At 51.8% G+C, this 21,926-nt stretch overlaps 1 protein-coding gene across 2 annotated transcripts in view; it reads left to right on the top strand.

Moving 5' to 3' along the window:
• The window catches only part of Fbxl18 (F-box and leucine rich repeat protein 18), a 36,975-nt gene extending 15,393 nt beyond the window's left edge, over nt 1–21,582 (top strand). Inside the window, exons 4-5 of one of the 2 annotated variants that reach the window (XM_038346438.1) lie at nt 1,528–1,746; nt 21,022–21,582. In XM_038346438.1, coding sequence (XP_038202366.1) covers nt 1,528–1,746; nt 21,022–21,319 — 517 coding nt within the window. In that variant the 3' untranslated portion in view covers nt 21,320–21,582. Of the gene's footprint in view, nt 1–1,527; nt 1,747–7,242; nt 7,933–21,021 lie in introns of those variants that run through there. The other variant, XM_038346439.2, reaches the window with a different exon arrangement.
• Nucleotides 21,583–21,926: the final 344 nt, after the last annotated feature.

The following is a 21,926-nucleotide window of genomic DNA, read 5'->3' as shown; positions in this document are numbered from 1 at the left end:
CTAATTGGAAAAGGTTTAAAAGTATGTATGGGACACATTACCGCTGTGACTCAGATGGCCTGGGGACACCTGGGCCTGTAGTGCAAGTCCATGCTGCCACCTACTGGTAGAGGTGATGGCTGCTGCCTGGCACTGGGATTCCATCCCCTGCTTTTGGGGAAGGGGAGGGGACAGGGACACACACACACACACACACACACACACACACTGCTGCTTGTAACTTCAAGGTTTCCAGGGGCCCTGCACCCCTGCTTCCTACCACTTTCACACCCTATAAAAAAGCACTTGGGAACTGAATTCAAGGCTAGCCTTGGCAGCAGAGTGAGACCCTGCCTCAAAATAGAAATTATTGAGGGGTGGAAATGACTAGTTTACATGATGTGCATATGCAAAACTGTGAAAGAATAAAACAAGGTTTAAAAACTAAAGGGCCGGGAGTATGGGTCAGTGGAGGAATGCCTGCCTAGCCTAGCGTGTCTGAGGCCTAAGTTCCCAGCACCGTGGAAAGCCAGGCGGTGGTGGTGGTGCACGCCTGTAATAGCAGCACTTGAGAGGCAGGGGTAGGCCGATCTCTGAATTGGTAGACAGAGTGAGTTCAAGGCCAGACAGGGCTGCACAGAGACCCTGTCTTGAGAGAAAAAAATCAGTTAAAATTAGAAAAAAAATGTGAAGTCTGAGGTTGTAGCTCAGCAGTAGAGCCTGGCTGGCACGCTTGAGTGCCTGAGTCCGGTCCATGGCATCACGCTAACAAAAATGGAAAAAGGGGGGGGGGCCATGGAGGACTGGCTCAGTGGTTAAGAGCGTATAGTATTCTTGCAGAGGCCGTGGATTCAGTTTCCAGAAACAAGTGGCTCACAACCACTGGTAGCTCTGTTTCTAGGGGATTTAATGCGTCTTCTGCCCTCCTTGGGTACAATGCACACACACACGGTACACAAACATCCAGGAATTCACACACATATGTATAAAATATAAATGACTATACTTTTTATTTAAAAGGTAGGGGAAATCAAAATTCCAATGTGAGTGTGTGTCACTTGGGGCTCTATAGATGATGTAGGTGACTGGTATCCTTGGTGAAGGGGAAAAAGCCATTTGGCCACCTCCATGGCCTCAAGAAGCTTCTTCGTTGTGTCTGAGAACAACAGTAACCCTTTCATGGAACATGTGTGGTGGGGCTTGTGCTCTGGGATGATGACGAGATGCTAGCCTCAAAGCATCCCTAAGGGGCTTCCTTCCTTTTCTGCCCCTTTCCCACCCACTCTAGCCTGCTGGACCCCCACTTTCTCCCGGTTTGCCTCTGCCGTCAGACTGACTCCCCAAGGCTGCGTCATGTGTGAATCCTCCTAAGGCCAGCAGGTGTGACAGTATGGGGGTGGGACAGCTTGCTGAGGAAGGAAGACAGATGGCCTTGAGCCAGTGCGAGCTGGCAGGGTCTGCAGACAGTGACTAGCCGCATCTCATCCTGGGAGTCAGGATCTCCTCGGGAGAGCCAAGTCCCTGGCACTCACACCCTTCTCTCTGCAGGCTGGAGCAGCCCTATTTCAATGCCAACGCACAGTTCTTCCAGGCACTGGGCCAGTGTTTGTCTCTGGAGCGCCTGTGCCTGGTGTCTCGAAGTGGTACCGTGCAGCCGGATGCCGTGCTGGCCTTTATGGCCCGTTGCCTGCGTGTTGTCGTGTGTCACATGTTCACTGGAGAATCCCTCACCACCTGTAAGAGCCTGCAGCAGTCACTCCTCCGGAGGTGAGTGGCATGGCCTGGCATGGTCTGTTGGTGGCTGGGAGGTCTTGGACAGCACCAGTGTCCCCATCCCAGTAGCCACTTTCGGGAGATGGAGTACCAGATCCTAGCAGCATGATCAGAGAGCCTGATCTGCAGGGGACTAGTTCCTATAGATGGTCTCTGGTCTCAGCCACTTGGAAGGCTGATACACAAGGATCCTGGGAGTTCAGGGCTAGCCTTAGCTACAGAGTTTATCCTGGGTTCTGGAGGCAAAGTCTTACTTAGATCACTGTGTTTCATGTGGGCCCAGGAAGGACTTCTTGACCCTGCCCTCATCGTTGTGAAGGCTCTGCCTTCAGACTTCCCGAAGCTCCACCTTCTGTTGTTGAGACAGGGTCTCGCTATATCTCAGGGTAGGTTGGAATCACTGTGCAAGCCAGGTTCCCTCGAACTTGTGGCTCCTCCCGCCTCTGCCTCTGGAGTGTTGGGATCTCATGCTGAGTCACTATGCCTGGCTCGTCCCTTTTGCTAGCAGCATGTCAGGAGTAGGGTTTCAGCACGAGGACTTCGGGGCACAGCTTGCATTGCCTGATCATTGGTGATGGTCTCGTGTCCTGTCTTGGCCTTTCTCCACTCACTGAAATGCCGCCACGAGAGACCTGCTCCTGGCTCCCCTGGTTTATCCATGGTTTTGGTCATGTTATCAGGTACCAGATGGACTTAGAGTATTTAAATTTTGTGTTACATTTATACATTTATTTTGTGTATGTTTGTGGGGCAGGTGTGCAGGCCACAGCATGTGTGGAGAGGTCAGAGGTCAGCTTTCAGGAGGTAGCTCTCCTTCCACCACAGGGGTCCTGAGAAATGGCTGTAGTAACTGCAGCCTACAGATGAGGGTACTGAGGCAGGAAGCACCGGACCAGTTGGCAGCATGCAGGACGGAACTGCACATTGGGGTGGAGAGAGAAGCTAGGATGGAGGATGGTGCTGAGAAGGCTGAGACAGGGTAGGGTGTTTGGGTCAGCCTGGGCTACATGGTGAGTTCAAGGCCAGCTTGGGGTATACAACAAGACCATTTCAAAGACAAGTGAGGGACAGAGACCTTAACTTGATAGCGTGCTTGCCTGGCAGCCACCAAACCCTGGGTTCAGTTCTTGCAACGGAGAGCTAGAGAGATGACTCAGCAGTTGGGAGTGCTCACTTCTCCTGCCGAGGGCCCACAGCTGCAGCTGCCTGCAGCACTAGTTCCAGGGTACTCCATGGACACCTGGCCACTCTGGGCACCTGTACACATGCGGTGCACATAAACATGTGGACTAACACACATACGCAAACCTAAATGAATAAATCAAGTTCAGTCTTGCTGCTGCCACAGATGAGCTGCCACATGCCTGTAATCTCAGCTCTTGACTGGTGGAGGCAGAATTCAGAGTCATCCTCTGCTACATAGCGAGTTCGAGGCTAGCTTGGGCTACATGATACTCTGTCTTAAGAAAATGTAAATGAGGGCTGGAGAGATGGCTCAGTGGTTAAGAGCATTGCCTGCTCTTCCAAAGGTCCCGAGTTCAATTCCCAGCAACCACATGGTGGCTAACAACCATCTGTAATGAGGTCTGGTGCCCTCTTCTGGCCTGCAGGCATACACACAGAGAGAATACTGTATACATAATGAATAAATAAATATTTAAAAAAAAAAGAAAAAAAAAAGAAAATGTAAATGAAGCCGGGCGGCGATGGCGCACGCCTTTAATCCCAGCACTCGGGAGGCAGAGGCAGGCGGATCTCTGTGAGTTCGAGACCAGCCTGGTCTACAAGAGCTAGCTCCAGGACAGGCTCTAAAGCTGCAGTGAAACCCTGTCTCGAAAAACCAAAAAAAAAAAAAAAAGAAAGAAAGAAAATGTAAATGAGGGAGAGGGCGCTGTGCTGCTGGTGTGAGAAGCCCTTCAGGGGAAGTCCTGACCCGGGCCAGCACAAATCCTTCTCCTGGATTGCTGGCAGCCTCAGGCTGCAGCAGAGCCCTAGAGGCCGGCAGAAGAGCTGTTCTGGGGATGCCTCTGCTGCACCCTTGCCATCTGCAGAGTCCCTTCCCGCAGCGTGGCAGCAACCTCTTCAGGTGCCTCTTGGGCTCCTGCAGTCTTACAGTCATTCCTGGGCCCTCGGGGAGCCCAGTTGTGCAGGGCGCTCTGCTGCAGTGCTCCAGCAGGTGGCAGTGTTGCTCCCAGCAGCCAGCACTCAGTGCCCAGGGTGTTTGTGAAAAGCAGCGAGGGCGGGCCGTCCTTTTTCCTGATGCTGTTGTTTGGTTTAGAAACTTTTTACACAGGGATTTCACTAGACCTTCAGCTTCTCCACCGCCTGCCTCCATCTACCTCCCTAGTGCTGAGTTATAGGTGTGTTATACCACTTTTGGGGTAGCCCAAGCTGGCCGCAGCTACACGGAGCAGCCCCCAGTGCTCTTCTTTTCCTGCCTGGAGAGCTCAGGGAAGCACTGAACTTGTACTCCTGAACCTCCACCCCCAACTGCTGCATGCTTCGTGACCCCCTCCCCAGCAGCATGGGGGTCTCTTCCTCGCTGCCACTGTAACTGAGAAGTGTTGATTGTTTCAGGGTCACCCTCTGTGTCTGTCCCCACGTGGGCTGATTGTGTGCCTCAGGTTCTAGGCAATGGTTTCTTTCTTACCCTTCTGTGTTCGGCTTTTTTGTTTTTGATGCCAACACTGCAGCCCTTCATGTTTTAGGGTTTGAATTTGGATTCTTCCCACCTCACAGTAAGCAACTGGACTTAGGTTACCCTCTGTCTAGTGCCATACACAGTGCCTGGGACTCCGCTTGTTCTCCATGTATTGTGTCCCAGGCCTTTTTTTTTTTTTTTTTTTTTTTTTTTTGAGATAAGGTCTCATGTAGCCTCTAACACAGTAAGGATTACCTTAACCTTCTGATCCTCTCTACTTCTCAAGTTTGGGCATTATAGGAGTATGCTGCCACATTAGATTTATGCTGTGTTAGGGCCTGTGTATATCAGGTAAATATTCTGCAGGTGAGCCATGTCACAACCTTGGGATTTTGTATCCAGTGCGGTTCTGGGATTGACATCTTACCCTCCCCAGTGCTGGCATGATAGGCACGTGGCACCGTGCCGGCTCCTTTCCCCACCTTTTACACCGTGCAGCCCCACTGGGTGTTGTATCATGTTCTTCTCACGTCCCTCTCCTATTTGGACCTCTTTGGCCCCATATGAGGTCTGAATTCAGTGTCTGGGTGCCCGACTCAGTGACAGATTACTCATGGACCCTGGGGGCTTGTGGCCTCCTAGGGTGAAAGGGAGAGATGTGCTTGCCCGGCTTAGCCTAGTTCCTGCCAGTACCCCGGACCTTCCACCTGCTCCTGGCCGCAGGTACACACACCTGCCCAGCACTGCCCCTGCCCCCATCCATTTGTTCTGTATGTGGCCAGTCTGCCTGCAGCACTGTGACATCAGGGTCCGTCGGCCAAACCCACCCTGAACTCCTCTTTTTGACCTCTATTTCTTAGACCTGGCAAACAAGGAGGCCCCGTAAGTCCCTGCTTCCCTGGGCTCTCCCGCCTGGGCTTGTTCCTTATCAGCCCTGGGGATGGGGGGACCTCATGTCACCTGGTCACTTGGCACAGCTGATGTCTCGCCTGCACCATGTCTCACCAGTTCCGAGACCCTAAGTGAGCTTCTCCTGACTTTATCTCTGGGGAGCAGCATCTTCCAGCCACATCCAGAACCTTTTAGTGATAGACCAGCTCCACGGCCACCCTGATAAGCTGGGATGTGGGTACAATTGCCATCCATCGCACCCAGTGCCATTTCCCCAGCTTTCCTCCTCATGTTCTGCCCACTATAGGCTGTTCATAGCACCTCCACATGGCCCAGGCATGCTGGCTTAAACTCTCTTCTCTACAGCAGGGCCCGAGCTTAGGAGCATGCGTTGATAGCCCCTGGCACAGCCGTGGCCAGTAGCCAGGCCAGTGAAGGTGAGCAGAGCCAGTGCTTCCCTGGAGCAGTAGAGACCAGAGGCCTGCGCCACAGTCTTGCAGCCTCCATCCTAAAGACTCAGGAATCCCAAACTTGTGTGGGAGGCACTGTTCTCCAGTTCCTCTCAGGCTGGTGACAGAGGTCTGCTGCCCACTGTGGTCGCCATGCCATTCTCTCTGGAGGCCCAGTTGGTACTGCCTTCCCACATGTGTTTGTGGCCTGTTGCTGTATGTTGGGGCACTGGCTGCCCCAGCCCCTGCCGTGTCCCCTGTAGACACAGGAGCGTTCTTCTAGCTTGCCAGCTCGGCCTCTGCTGCTGCGTCTGGCAAGCTCTGGCCTACAGCAGCTCTGGGGCCCGCGCTCAAGTCTGAGTGCACAGGTGTGGTTCTCCATGACAGGAAAACGGCTTGATCTGTGTCTGCTCTGCAGAGAGGAGCGTGTTCTCGGGTGGAAGTGGGGATTGCTTAAGTCTGGCCGACACCGAGAGCCTTGGACTCGGGCATCGGTTTTCAAGAATGGAGTAGGGGCTAGGGATGTGGCTTGGTTGGTCTAATGCTCGCCTCGCATGCACAGAGCCCTGGGTTCCAGCCCACCATGGTACAGACTGGGTCCGGTGGTGCAGGTTTATAGTCCCAGTGCTTGAGAGATGGGGGCAGGTGGATCTGAAGTTCCGCATCATCCTCAACTGCTTGGCAAGTCTGAGGCCAACCTGGGAAACATGAAATGTAAATTTCTGTCTCAAAAAATTAACAAAGAAAGCTGACCATGGTGGGTGGTGCACGCCTTTAATCCCAGCACTTGGGAGGCAGAAGCAGGTGGTTCTCTGCGAGTTTCAGGCCAGCTTGGTCTACAGAGTGAGTTACAGGGCAGCCAGGGCTACACAGAGAAACCCTGTCTTGGGGAGAGAAGGAAGGGAGGAAACGAGGGAGGGAGGGGAAGGAGGGAAAAAAAGAGCGGGCTTTGCACTGCTTTGAAGCCTGCACAGCTTCTGTACGAGGCACGTGGTGTCTGGGAAGTGTCTGGCTCAACACTGCGTCATGGTAGCGCTAGAGCAGGCTATTCCACTAGAATAGCAGGGATGTTCCCACCTGGCAAGATGGCCAGCTCAGTTGGGAGAACTGTGACCTGGTTACTGACTGGTGACTGCTAAGTTCCAGGAGCTGTGAACTGTGAGGCCTGGAGAAGATGGCCAAGGAGCTTGGGCCCCCGTAGCGTTGGCAGCACACAAGGGTCAGTAAGGGACGTGAAGGAGCCTGCTCATCACTGCTCTGTCCTTGAGCCTGTCACACTCCAGACAGATGCTCCATGTGTGTTAGACACTGACTGCCCGGCCCCAGCCCAGCCACAACCCCTGGCTCCCTCCATTCTGCCTTCTGGCTCTAGGATCTGATGGCTTAAGTAGACAGAGGCATGTGTGCTGGAGACTGAACCCAGGGTCTGCTGTGGCTCCCCGAGCCCTTCCCCTTCTGAGCTGCATCCTCAACACACACAGCCCCATTAATGGCTGGTCTCTGGTTCAGTTTCCAGGCTGAGAGGCCCGCATTGAACGTCGTCATCTTCCCCCTGCTCCACGAGGGCCTGACAGATGTCATCCGAGATGTCCCCATGGTGCACCTGGACGAGATCACCTTATTTAAAAGCAGAGTGGCTGAGGAGCCACCGAACTTGTGGTGGTGAGAGGGCTGCCTGGCCCCAGCCCCGCCACTCCTGCAGCAGAGCCTCTTCCTGTCTGAGTCTCCACAAGGGTCCAAGAAACCAGGAGAGTGGGTCCTTGCTTTGTGACAGGAAGAAAGAGTTTGTGGTTGTTCCGAGACATTCACGCCAGTCCTCCAGGTTCCCTCTCCCTCTCAGGGGTGTGCTTGGGCATGGTGACTAGTGACCAGGTGACCATGACTGAGAGCAGTGGACGAGCCATCCTGGCCTTCAGGGCCTGGCCACACTCCCAGGGACTCTGTGGACTGCAGACCCCAGTCTCCCCTACTTACTTCAGTCTGGGGACTGTCCCTTTGTCCATGGTCATCTACAGTTGAGCTCAGTCATGTGACTGTGTCCACATGGGGTCAGTGTAGGCCGGGCTCTCACTGTGACCTCCCCACGATGACATCTGTGAGCCTTTGGCTCCTTTCCTATTGACACATTAGGGCGTGGTCTAATGTGTGTGTGAGGCCCTGGGTTCCATCCCCACCCCAAAAAGAAAATGTTTTAACCCATTGACGTCTCTGGGATGTTTTCAGCCTAATGATGCCTGTGCCAGAGGGTCCCCTGGGCAGGAACTGTGGGATGGAACCATTCCTGAGCTGAGCCTGAGGAGCTGGGCCTGTGTCTTGCAAGTGCTCACTTCTCCCTTCCGTTCCTGGGCTTCTGCTTAACTTGAGGTGCTGTGGAGATCTGAACGCTTCCTGGAAAGTCCACACCCTCTGGCCTCTAGAATAGCTAAAAACAGTGAAAGCCAGAGTGGGCATAGGAGGCTGGAGCAGGGAGCACAGACCTACTCAGTCCTTACGGAGATTCACTGAGAGCCGTGGGTGCGACTTGAGTTAGAAGGTGTGCACGGACCCCGGTTTCTGTCCCCAGCACCTTCATGGCAGTTCACACCTGTAATCACAGCATTCAGGAGGTCAAGGATAACTTGGGTTATCCTCAGCTATATAATTGAAGTAGAGGCTAGCATGGGCTACTTAAGACCCTGTCTTAATCTTGATAAACAAACAAAAAAAAAAGGAAAGAAGAGGGAGGACCCAGTGTTTGTGGCCTCATCCCATTCCTCACACTAGTGAGACTAAGAGTCAGTAACCCTAGAGGGGCCTTGTGAGAGCATGTGGTTGGATTGGTCCAACTAGACTCCTGCCTGGGCCTCTCTTGGTGAAGGGTCACCGGTACGCTGTGGGCATTGATCTAGGTAGCTTCCAGTCAGGACACCTCAGTCCACGCAGGGCCAGCAGGCCTCACTTGCTGCTGTGACCTTCACAGACTCAGCCTGCCCTCACCCTCCCCCTTCTTGGCTACTGGTCCTCCAAAGCTGTGGTCTCCTTGGCAACTGGTCCTCCGAAGCTGTGGTCTCCTCAGCTTCCCTTCTTGGTAAGGAGCGGAGTGAACTGGCCTCTGGGCGCATGCCCTGTGGTCTCAGGCAGGCTGTGCCTGGCAGTGGGAGCCTGGGGAGACCTAGGGGCTTCTGACCTGACCCTGGGTACAGCATTAGGGAAACAGCCCTCAGGTCCAGGCTCTGCCTGCCCCCTGCTGTTCTAGCCCATGTTTAACGTGGTCTGCAGTGCCAAGCCCTCCCTTCTCATCCAGTCTCTTGCCTGAGGGAATCTTCCCTCTCTCCCAGAGGGATCCTTCTGTCTGTAGGCTGATCCCAGGGGATACCTACCCCATCCCCGCAGCCCTTGCCTTCACAGACCTAACACACTTTCTGAGAGCTGTGAGCCTGTCCTACTTTTTCCTGGCATTGCAGGCCATGAGACGGGCTGCCAAGATTCCAGGGCAGACTGAGGGCCCACACAGCTGTAGACAAGGGTCCCAGAGGTGGTGGAACTCCATCCCCAGTTTCTGGGTGTGTCTTTAAAGCATTAAGCTGATACCTGAAGGCTGCCATGTGGGCTGTCCAGGACCAACTGCTGCTTGTCCTTAAAATGAGTCAAGCTGATCACAGCCTAGGAGGGAGGCAGGTTGCTTGGAGGTGTCAGGTCCCAAGAGTCCTTGTGACTTCTTCCTTTAAAGGAAGTTCCACTCAGCTGGGTGTGGTGGTGCAGGCTTTAATCCCAGCACTTGGAAGGCAGAGGCAGGTGAGTTTGAGGCCAGCCTGGTCTACATCATGAGTTCTAGACCAGCCAGGGCTCTATAGAAACCCTATTTCAAACAAACAAACAAACAAAAAAAAAAAAAAAAAAAAAAAGAACAAACGGCAGCCCTGTTCAGACAGGAAATTACCCTTTCTGCTGGGATTGTAATCCAAAAGCCAGAGCTGTCCTGTCAATCCTGTGGATAGGCAGGTCTTGGGAGCCAGCAGTTTTAGCTAGGGGCATCATTTGTGTCCAGAAACTGGGCTGACAGGGAGGGGCCTGGTTGCAGGAGGCTGGGGTGCAGACTGCCTGAGGAAGCACCCTCAATAGTAGGCCTTGTATTCTTAGCATCTCTTGCAATAGTCCTTTGACTTCAAGTGAGAATTTTCTCTCCTTCTCCACTGGGGACAGGATCCACCAGATGTCAATAGCGTGCTTATTTTTGCTAAGTGCTATTTTGGCACCGGTGTTAATCGCAATTTATAGCCTGCAGCATTTGACGCTGGGAAAAGAACCCACCCTAATGGTCCCCGATTGGCAGGACTCGGCTGTTAAGTGGCAGACCATATGCTGCCTGCCGAGAAGACAGTGAGACGGTGAGTGCTCGTGCCTGCGTACGGGTGTCTACGTGCTGGTGCGTGCGTGTGTGTGTGTGCATGCGTGCATGTGTGTGCACATGTACCTACCTATAGGTGCGTGTGTGCATGTATGTGAGTGTGTGTGTGTGCGCGCCTGCATGTGTGTGTGCACGTGTACCTACCTATGCCTATGCACGCACACGGGCTTGATTCTTCTGGTGTGTGTTCTGTGTTGGAGTAGTGAAAAGGTAGAGAGGAGGGAGAGGCTTTTGTAAACAGAAATCCCCTGACCTCCACAGCTACCTGTTCCTCTGCCTCCTCCCAGCCCTGGCTGCTCCTGCCCAGACCTTGTGTTGTTCATTGATTTGTTCATTTTTTTTTTTTTTTTTTTTTTTTTTTTTGAGACAGGGTTTCCCTGTAGTTTCTAGAGCCTGTCCTGGATCTAGCTCTTGTAGACCAGGTTGGTCTCCAACTCAGAGATCCACCTGCCTCTGCCTCCCGAGTGCTGGGATTAAAGGCGTGCACCACCACCGCCCGGCTAGTTTGTTTTTTAAGACAGGGTTTCATTGTGTAGCTCTGGCTGTCCTGGAATTCACTCTGTAGATGACCAGACTGGCCTCTAACTCACAGAAATTCTCCTGCCTCTGCTTCCCAACTGCTATGATTAAAGGTGTGTGCCACCACTGCCCAGCTAGTCCTTGTGTTTTATGTCCTGTCTTTGATGCCATATCTCCCAACCTTGTGGCTTGGCACATACCAGCAAGCCATACTGGGCTCACTAAGTGTATGTGTGTGTGCAGGTCTGTGTGTGCCCCCGCTCATGTGTAGAGGGCAGAGGACAATCTTGGGTGTCCCTTTTCAGCCCCCACCTTGTGTGAGCAGGCCTCTTGTTTGCTGCTGTATACACTAGGCTAGCCTGCCCATGAATTTCCCATATTCATCTTCCATCTTGTGGTGGGAGTTCTGTGATGACCCATGTGCACCACCACTTCTGGGGATCTGAACTCAGGTCCTCATGCAACAAGTAACTACCCACTGAGCCATCTCCCCAACCCGCTTTCCTGATTTTCATAGGGAGGAATTTTATCGCCCAGAGTGAGGAGTGCTTTGTTCTTATATGACAGGGTCAGGCTTTGTCCTGCAATTGGCCCTTGGAGGCCCTGTAACAAGGCCTCGAGGTCCAGGCCTGTCTGGACCCAGGCTGTGGCCAGCAGAGGACTGAGCCCAGACACTGGGCGTCCAGGGTAGATTCAGTGTCCGTCTTCCACGTCAGACCCAGAGTCAAAAGCTAAGCTCTTAGCAAGATGATGTCTAGGCCCAGAGGTCTGTGGGAAAGACGGGCCCAAGCAGTGGAGCAGTGAGTGCCAAGGGCCCGGCCTCTTTGAGCCAAGGCTGAACCCTCAAGGAGGATGGACAGCCACCCTAACACCCCTTCCGAGAGGTGCCAGTATGCCACCTCTTCTCCAGCCTTTGCTGTGAACTGCTCCTTTGAAGAGGTGGAAATTGCTGTCTCACAAGGAAAAAAAAGAGAAGCCAAGTGTGATGGGGAATACAAGGTGGAATCAAGAGAATCAGGAGTTCAAGGCCAGCTTCACCTATGTAATGAACTTGAAACCAGCCCAGGCTACATGAGACTCCATGCCTGAAGAGATGAGGGAGGAAGGAGAGAGAAAGAGAGAGAGAAATTTTGAACGGAGTATGAAGCGTGACTGCAGGCCATGGGTCCTATACGCTGACCTCTTCCTGTGGATGTGACCAGTTCATTGGTAATTATTATTATTATTATTATTATTATTATTATTATTATTATTATTTTGGTTTGAGACAGGGTTTCTCTGTAGTTTTGGGGCCTGTCCTGAACTAGCTCTTGTAGACCAGGCTGGCACCAAACTCACAGAGATCCGCCTGCCTCTGCCTCCCGAGTGCTGGGATTAAAGGCGTGCACCGCCACTGCCCGGCCTGGTCCTCGCAGTTATTAGCAGCATCCACTGCACTGTTGTAGGGGCTTTGTGACTGGTCCCATCTGCATTTGGGCCTGCAGGACACAGTAGACGTTGCTAGGCTGTGTTACTACTGCATGGGAGTCTAGACCAGCCATGAGTCCTATATGGCTGCTCAGTGGTCACCCGTACATCTCTTTGGAGGCCCACCAGTGGGGGGTGCTTTGCTTTGAAAGCTCAGACCAGGAACTTGCTTGGCTGCACCTGCTCCACCCTAGCCAGACCTGGCAGGCTGCCATGGGGCTGCCAGCAGCAGTGCTGTTCAGGGAGGCCAGTGCTGGTGCAGACGGGGCTGGCTCGGCTCCAGCCAAAGCCCTGACCTCTGTGCTGGCGAGGTGTTCATGGGTTGCTGTGCAAGGAATGTGTGTACAAACAAAGGTTTCCATAGCAGGAGTGTGCATGTATCTGTAGGTGTGTCTTGTGTGTGCACACGCAAGAGCACGTGTCTAGGTAATGCCACTTCTGACCATGACACATTGTGTGTGACTTTACCTGGCACCACCTGAGTTGAGTGTTTATTGTTTCGGGGCATGGAGGGCCTTGTGACCAGGTGCTAAGTGACCCCCCCCCCCCGCTTTGGTGACTGACTGCCCAGACTCCTGTCCAGCTGGGAGGACTGCCTGTGTGGTTGGTATCTGGTAGTAACACCCACCCAGAAGTCACTGTGGTGCTGACAAACTACATTCTGAATGGCTGTTTTTATGTAAATCTGTGGCATGTAGAAAATCTCAAATAAAATTAACTTGATTTAGAAAACCAGGCAGCTCTGTGGTCCTTCCACCAGGACTCTTGACTATCCATGTGTGATCTGATTCATAGGCTCAAGGGGGGAGGAGGTTCCTTTATGCTTTTTTTTAATTATTTACTTTTATGTGCATTGGTGTTTTGTTTTACCTGTGGAAGGGTACAGTAGTTACAGACAGTTGTGAGCCACCATGTGGGTACTGGGAATTGACCCTGGGTCCTCTGCAAGAGCAGTCAATGCTCTTAACTGCTGAGCCATCTTTCCAGTCCCCCCTCCTTCATTCTTCTTTGAGACAGGATCTCAAGTGGCTGAAGCTGGCTTCAGATTTAATATGTAGACAAGGCTGGCCTTGAACTCCCAATCCTGCTTCTGCCTCCCAGGTGCTGGATTACAAGCATGCACCCACCGTTCCCCTCCGTTCCTATTCGAGGATATTAGTGTTGACCTTTACCTCAGCGGAGCCTGTGGCAAGAACACCTTCACATGGCCTCCTCTGGGCTAGTTGGGCGTCTTTTTTTTTTTTTTAATATTTATTTATTTATTATGTATACAATATTCTGTCTACGTGCATGCCTGAGGAGGGCACCAGGCCTCATTACAGATGGTTGTGAGCCACCATGTGGTTGCTGGGAATTGAACTCAGGACCTTTGGAAGAGAAGGCAATGTTCTTAACCGCTGAGCCATCTCTCCAGCCCCCTAGTTGGGCGTCTTTATAACACGGCTGCCAAACCGAAGCACAGGTATCCCCAGAAAAGCAGCAAGATCTGTTCTTTGGCTCTCTCCATCCCTGTCACCTCCACTCTTGACGGGCAGTCCCCGGAGTCCACCACATTCAACAGAAGCATCCCCCCCCGTACCCAGGGACTGTGGGGTCTCCTCGCGGAAGACCTGGCAGGGCAGGAGGTGGTACTGTGCCCATGTTAGGAAGGGACCCCTGCACCCTGGGTGGTTCAGCTCAGCAAGGCAGGGGCTGTGGCCTGTGAGATGTGTATGTATATATAGGGGAGCCTTGCCTCATTCTGGAGAGGGCTGAGATTAGTCCATACCTCCCTTAGCCAGTGTCTGTCTGTGGGGCCCACTGTCTGGCAGCGGTGGGGCTGTGGGCTCTTAGGAGCACTACCCTTAGGTAGGCTACCCTTAAGAAAAAGCCAGTAGTGCACGGGTGGCAGAGGCAGGCAAACCTCTGTGAGCTGGAGTCCAGCCTGCTCTACAAAGGGAGTTCCAGGACAGCCAGGGCTGTTACACAGAGAAACCCTGTCTAGGCAGGAGAGTTGGCTCAGTTTTAAAGAGCACTGGCTGTTCTTCCAGAGGACCAGAGTTTGATTCCCAGCAACCACGTGGGGACTCACTGTCATCTGTAACTTCAGTTCCAAGGGATCCAATTCCCTCTTCCGGCCTCCTCAGGCAGTGCATACATATACTGCACAGATATACATACAGTCACACAGACAGCACACATAAATAAGGGTTGGGCTGGAGAGATGGGCCCGTGGTTAAATGGCCTCGTTGCTCTTGCAGAGGCCCTAGGTTTGGTTCCCAGCACCATTATCTGTAAGTCCAATTCTAGATTCTTTGATGCTCTCTTCTCACTTCTTTGAGCACTAAGCACACATGTGGTACACAGGCATGCCTGCAGGCAAAACACTCATACATGGGGCTAGAGAGATGGCTCAGTGGTTAAGTGCACTGCCTGCCCCTCCGAAGGTTCCGAGTTCAGTTCCCAGCAACCACATGGTGGCTCACAACCATCTGTAATGAGGTCTGGTGCCCTCTTCTGGCCTGCAGGCATACATACAGACAGAATACCGAGAAATACTGTATATATAATAAATAAATAGATTAAAAAACACTCATACACATATAATAAGACAAACTATAAAAATAATAAATCTTGGGGAAGGGGAAAGCTGAGTGTGTTGTGATAACAAGAACTCCCATGGAATCTCTGCCAGAACCACAGCCTTCATAAGGCTTCAGATATCCTGTTCAAGGACATCCACCTGATGTGTTGAGCTTTGGACGAGCATAACCAGAGTTATCCCTGTGATCAGGAACAACTGTGTTTAAATAATTTGTGTGCCCTCATTTTACCTTTAATAGTCTCCCTTTAGTGCTGGGCATCATTGGTCCACTCAGCCCACTGTAGGCAGCATCGTTACCTAGGCAGTGACCCTCCTGAACTGGAACCATAAGGATAAAAGAAGGCCAGGCAGTGGTGGCACACGCTTTTTATCCCAGCACTCGGGAGGCAGAGGCAGGCAGATCTCTGTGAATTTGAGGCCAGCCTGGTCTACAGAGCAAGTTTCAGGACAGGTGCCAAAGCTACACAGTGCTGCAATTACAGGCATGCGCCACCACTGCCTGGTGGCAAGGGCTCGTCTTTCCTTTCTGTGCTGGGTGTTTTGTCACAGCAACAGAGATGAGGCTGTAACAGTGGTGTGCCCTGTCTGTCATCTCAGGACTGGAAAGGTGGATGCAAGGGGATCAGGAGGTCAAGGGTAGTCAATTGGAGACTAGCCTGTACTATACAAAACCCCAAGTAACAAGGCAAAACAAGATAGATTATTTCATTTACTGTCTTTTGAATGCACTCATTGTTTTTATGACAGGTGTGATGTATTCCACAAGCAATCTTTCCTGCTTCATTTCCAGATAAATATAACTTTGTTTTTGTGTGTTGTATGTGGTTCTAGAGGTAAAAACCAGGTCCCTGCATGTACTATATAATTGTGATAATGCTTAGCTCTATCCTCAGCCTCTCACTGGGGGACTCTAGGCAAGTCCTCTACCACTGAACCACACTCCAGCCCCTCACTGGGGGATTCTAGGCCGGGGCTCTACCACTGAGCCACACCCCAGCCCCTCAGTGGGGGATTCTAGGCAGGTGCTCTACCACTGAGCCACACCCCAGCTCCTCACTGGGGGATTCTAGGCAGGGGCTCCACCACTGAGCCACACCCCTGCCATCAGCTGAGAGTCCTGTTTATTCATAGACGTTTTCCTCTCACTCTTCAGTGCTCTATTCTGCATGTATATGTGTCCTCTGCCCACCTCCCTAAGGCACCTGACCTTAGGTTTGTGGGGTTCCAGGAAGGTTCCTATATGTGCACACACCCAGGGTCTTCTAATGGAGCCACAATCAGAGGCTGACCAGTGCCAAGCTAGTGATACCAGGGCAGATAACAAGGACAATGGATTGTGTTTATTGAGCACCTGCTGAGTGCAGGGTGCTATACCGAATACTTCTCATCATTAGCCTACCCTATAAAAAAAAGCATTTATGTGCCAAGGGCTGAGACAATAAGCTAATAATGATCAGGTTCCTAGACCACCCCTCCCCAGGCTAGATGCTGTCTGCCCCTCAAAACCGTGTCTCAAAGAAGTTAAGGCAAATACTACTTATATGAGCATGCTTGGGCTAGAGAGATGGCTCAGCTGTTAAAGGCTAGGCTCACAACCAAAAATATAAGCGCATGCTCAGGAAATCACAGTGTTAGCCCCTCATCACCTGTGAAAGTGGTAAAATTAAAATGTTAGGACATGGGGAGATAGTTCTGTCAATAAAGTGGTTGCCACATGAACATAAGAACCTGAGTCCAGGCCGGGCGGTGGTGGCGCATGCCTTTAATCCCAGCACTGGGGAGGCAGAGGCAGGCAGATCTCTGTGAGTTCGGGACCAGCCTGGTCTACAAGAGCTAGCTCCAGGACAGGCTCTAAAGCTACAGAGAAACCCTGTCTCGAAAAACAAAACAAAAAAACAAAACAAAACAAAACAAGAACCTGAGTCTAGCCAGGCAATAGTGGCACATGCCTTTAATCCTAGCACTTGGGAGGTAGAGGCAGGCAGATCTCTGTGAGTTCAAGGCCAGCCTGCTCTACAGAGCTAGTTCCAGTACAGCCAGAGCGGAAACACAAACCCTATCTCAAAAAACGAAAGAGAAAAAGAAAAAGGAGGACACTAGACAGGACGATCCGCACTTTAAATCCTGGCACTCAGGAGGCAGAGATTGATGGATCTTTGTGAGTTTGAGACCAGCCTTATCAACATAGTTAAGTTCCAGGCTAGCCAAGGCTATATCATGATACCGTGTCATAAAAACAGAATAAAAAAGGACTGGAGAGCTGACTCAGTGGCTAAGAGCACTGATTCCTAGCACTTGTGTGGTGGCTCCCACCATCTGTAACTTCAGTCCAGGGCATCTGATAGCCTCTTCTGGCTTTGATGGCACCAGGCATGCACATGCATGCAGGCAAAAAAAGATGGCGAGCAACTGAGGAAGTTGCCAGATATCACCGTCTGACCTCGAATACACACAATTACATGTGCATGCACATATATGAACACACACAAGTTGACAAGTCTGCGAGGGGGACAGAGATGGGACTGTCAGTGGGCTCTGCTAAGTCGCGTGGAGGACACTGAGATTCTCTGACCCAGCCATGCCACCCCAGGGTTATTTCACAGCCCATTGAACAGGCGCAAAGTAACAGATATATAATGTTCATTATCACCATCCCATGTAATCTGCCAAAGGCTGAAAGCATTCTAAATGTCCACAGGGGCGGGTTAAATAAATTATCACACGTTCATCCAGCTGCAAAGTATGAGGAGATGAATGAAAAAAATGGTAAAAATGGTGGACAGAAAAACTTCGAGGGCTGCAGCGGGCTCAGTGGGAGACCACAGACCCTGGGATTTATCCCCAGCACTGTCAAAAAAAGAAAAACAAGGGCTGGAGAGATGGCTCAGAGGTTAAGAGCATTGCCTGTTCCTCCAAAGGTCCTGAGTTCAATTCCCAGCAACCACATGGTGGCTCACAACCATCTGTAATGGGGTCTGGTGCCCTCTTCTGGCCTGCAGGCATACACACAGACAGAATATTGTATACATAATGAATAAATAAATAAAATTTAAAAAGATGTGTTCCATTTAAAAATTTAAAAATAAGAAAAATAAATATTTTTGAAAAAAGAAAAATAAGTCTTAAAAATTTAATGGTTAAGAGCACTGACTGCTCTTCCAGAGGTCCTGAGTTCAATTCGCAGCAACCACATGGTGGCTCACAGCCATCTGTAGTAAGATTAGCACCCTCTTCTGGCCTGCAGGCATACATGCAGACAGAACACTGTCTACATAATTCTTAAAAAAGAAATATTCACCCCAGGGCTGTTGAGATGAATTGATAGGTAAAGACACTTGCTGCCAATCCTGACAACCTGAATTCAGTCTGTGGGACCTACCTGGAGAGAATCAATTCTTACAAGTTGTCCTTGGAACCCCACATACATGCCAGAATATAAATTCAAGGCCAACTCAGGGTACATTATGAAGTCCTGTCAATAAACTAAGCCATTGTCAGGCAGCGGTGTAACATGCCTTTGATCCCAGCACTAAGGAGGAAGAGGCAGGAGAATCTCTGTGAGTTCGAGGCCAGCCTTGTCTACAGAGCAAGTTCCACAACAGCCAGGAATGTTACACAGAGAGAGAAACCTTGTCTTGAAAACAACAGAAACTAAGCCATTGAAAAGAACAGCCAGGGATTGCATGTGTATCCTGAAAAATCTGTCTCTGCCTCTCTGTCTGTCTGTCTCTCTGATGTCTCACTAGGTAGCCCTGGCTAGCCTGGAACTCACAGAGATCCTCCTGTCTATCTCCCAAGCGCTAGGATTAAAGGAGCACTCCACCATGCCTTGCCCCTTTTAGCAGAGCAGACGCAGGTTTATTATAAAGAGAAAAAGCGTTCCCGAGAGTGGGAGGGGCTCCACCATCTTCCCACGCTCAGGCTCTCTTCCTGAACCCCAAACACCGTGAGCAAAAAGGCCCTGGGAAGCTGCCTTCCTCCTGGGAAAACCGCACAAGGAATCTAGGGCCCTTCTCCCCAGAATGCTCCTTGCTCTGTTGCTCTGGCAACCAGTGCTTCCTTATCAAGCTGCAGAGAAATCCTGAAGGCCCCACCTGTTTTTCAGTTTGTGATTTAGGGCTCTGGGTGTTTTTAATTGTAGGAAGTGAAATGAACAGTGCTCACTCCCTCTGCAGGGGAAAGATAAAGCCAGAATCCGCCAGAGCGCGCGCTGTCTGCTGGGAAGAAATCTCTTTCAACTCCCGGGCAGTTTTCCAGTGAGGCTCCCGTGGCAGTGAGGGAGCTGGCAGTACACGTGGAGACAGACACGGATGGAGGAGCTGCCATTTCAAGGGGGTCCTCTCCCCATCAGGGAAGGCTGTTTCCTGGCCAGCCCAGCATTCTGTCAGGCTGGGGACCTAGAGATCCAGGGACTGAGGCTAAAGCCCTTGTGTCTCCCTGCCCCAACCTTTCTCCTCCGCAGGCCACTGGGCACAGCAAGCCCGGAGCTTGGACAGGATGGGGCGGTACAGGTCTTTAAGCTCAACATCCGAGAGGCAGAAACAGATGGATCTCTGTGAGTTCAAGGCCAACCTGGTCTACATAGTGAATTCCAGCCAAGATTAAATTGTGAGACCCTGTCATCATATAAAATACTGTTTAAGGGCCAGTGGGATGGCTTTGCAGGTAAAGGCAACTGCCACCAAGTCTGAGTGACCCTTGGGACCCACATGGTGGAAGGAAAGAACTGACTTCACAGTTCACAGGCATACATGCAGGCCAATCAAGGATACACATAAAATGGAAATAATTAAATCTGGCTGGGCATGATGGTACACACCTTTTCTTTCTTTGTTTTGTTTTTAGAGACAAGATTTCTCTGTGTAGCTCTGGCTGTTCTGGAACTCACTTGGTAGACCAGGCTGGCCTCGAACTCACAGAGATCCACCAGCCTCTGCCTCCCAAGTGCTGGGATTAAAGGTGTGCACCACCATCAGCTGGCCAAACTTTATTATTTTTATGTGTGGCAGTGTTTTGCCTGTTCATCATGTATGTCTGTTCATCATGTGTGTACAAAGTCCACAGAGGCCTGAAGAGGGTACCAGACCTCTTCTGAAGCTATAGACCATTGTGAGCCACCACGTGGTGCTGGAAATTGAACCCAGGTCCTCTGACGATTGAGCTTCGCCCTAGCCCCGGGCCGGCCAGTTTTGGCAGATGAGGTCCTGATGCTTTCACCTTCCCCACAGCCTCTTGCTGCCCTCTTCAGGGACCCCTCAGGAGCCAGCCCCATGCCCTGGGGAGTGAACTGGGGTCAGAGGGTTTGGTTCTGCTCTCTGAGACTCAGTGTGGACAGATGTGTGTAGGAGATAGCTGTCCAAAGAGCCAACCTCCTGGGCCTGGGTGGCAGACTGGGGGTAAGCGGGTGGCCATGGTGATGGAATGTCGGATAAACTGCCTTCCTGAGGGTTATCAGGGCAGAAATCAGACTGCAAATGCAGAGACAGGCAGAAACCCCGGGACAGTGATTGGCGTGTGGGCTGGGGCTCTCGGTGGTGACGCTATGCATGAAACCTGAAGGGGTGAGACAGGAAGGGAGCCACTGGACACTGTGGGGGCTCCGGGTGCACAAGCTCAGGACTGGGAGCCTGTCCTTGCCTGTGTGATGCTATCCTGATGAGCAGGGGCTGGAGGGCGGGGCTGGGGAAGCTCCTTCTGATGCCAGAAATGCCAGTAGTAGGCAGGGAGACTAAGGTGAGTGCTCCCCATTAGAACCTCAGACTGTTTCCCGAACACCTCCCCCTCTGGTACCTGACACTTTATCCCAGTAATACCCAAGAGTGCTTCCGAATGGTATGGACACAGGAGTGCTCCCCAATAGCAGTGTGTACCCTCCAAAAGTGCACTCCGATAGTATGAGCACTCTTAAGTAGTACCAGAAGGTGTACCCTGAGAGTACCCCAATAGTTCTGGAGTGCATTTTCCAAAAAAGTACCCCAGTGATCCTATAATTTACTCCCAGGGAATACTCCTCTATAGTACCAGGAATGCTCCCCAGTAGTAGCAGAATGTACCCCTTGTAGAACCGAGGAGGACTCCCCAGGAGTATTGATTGGTTACTCCCCAAGAGTGCTCCCCAGTAGTACTGGTTACTCCCCAAGAATGCTCCCCAAGAGTGATCTCACATAGCTGGTCCCGAAGAGCGCTCTTTAATGGCATTTGGTAGAACCCTCCAGTAGAACCCCTCTGTGGCTCCCCAGTGTGCTTCCCAGAAAGACTCAAGGGTACTTCCCCCCAGTACCTGAGAGTACTCCCCAAGAATGCTACCCACTAAAAGTACTTCCTGTTACAGTTCCCAGTGGGGCTCTGCTGCTGTTGCGTTCCTGTGTGGACGAGACACGCATACACAATTGCCTTCTGAAAACTACGTATCTGTTCCCAGGACGACGGCTGCTGTCGGCTTTGGTCGGAGAAGCATCTCTTTTGTAGTGGGTAGCAGGAACTACAGAGACCCAAACTGCTCCACTCCACAGTTCTCAGCTCTGAGTGACACATTTACATCACCCCCTCCAAGGCTCAGGGGCAGAAAGAAGCTAAGAACCAGCAGAAGGGGTGAAGGGCTGTGGGTTGGGATGCTGGCTTCCAGCTGATGCGCTGCTGTGGCACCTGTCCAAGAACTGAATGGGAAACAGAGTCACGGAGTGGGAGGGGCTGCTGAGGGCAGCAGACAGCTCAGTGCATAGTATGGAGGGGGTGAGGCAGGTTTGCAAAGGTGTAGTCCTTCACTCCTGCCCTGGTAAGCAGCTCTAGTGAGGTTCTCTGGATCTCCCCCCCCCCACACATGCACACGCACACACACGTGCATATGCACACACCTGTGCATACACGCTCACAGGCATGCGCACGTGTGTGCACACACATGCAGGGCATGAAAACAGGACGAGGACATGTTGGGAAGACTAAGGTGGGACTCAGTGGAGGAGGGGGGGGGACAAGAAAAGGTGGGGTAACTATAATCAGAACACATTAAATGCGGATGAAATGCCATACTGAAGTCCATTATGTATGATTCAAACACCAGTCACACGAGAGGGCTCCCCAACAGTGCCTGAGGGTACCCTGCATCAGCACCTGTGCGCACTCCCCAAAAGTGCTCCCCAAAGAGGAAGCCAGAGCATCTGAGCTTTGGTGGCCCCTCCCTCCACTCCATGGCAGAGGGAAGCAGATCTTCCACAAGGGTGAAGAGCCCTCAGGACT

The sequence above is a fragment of the Arvicola amphibius genome, chromosome 10 (assembly GCF_903992535.2).
Source record: "Arvicola amphibius chromosome 10, mArvAmp1.2, whole genome shotgun sequence".
In the NCBI taxonomy this organism is placed as follows: domain Eukaryota; kingdom Metazoa; phylum Chordata; class Mammalia; order Rodentia; family Cricetidae; genus Arvicola; species Arvicola amphibius.
The sequence above is the reverse complement of the archived record's forward strand: the minus strand, read 5'-3'. Positions and strand labels throughout refer to the sequence as shown.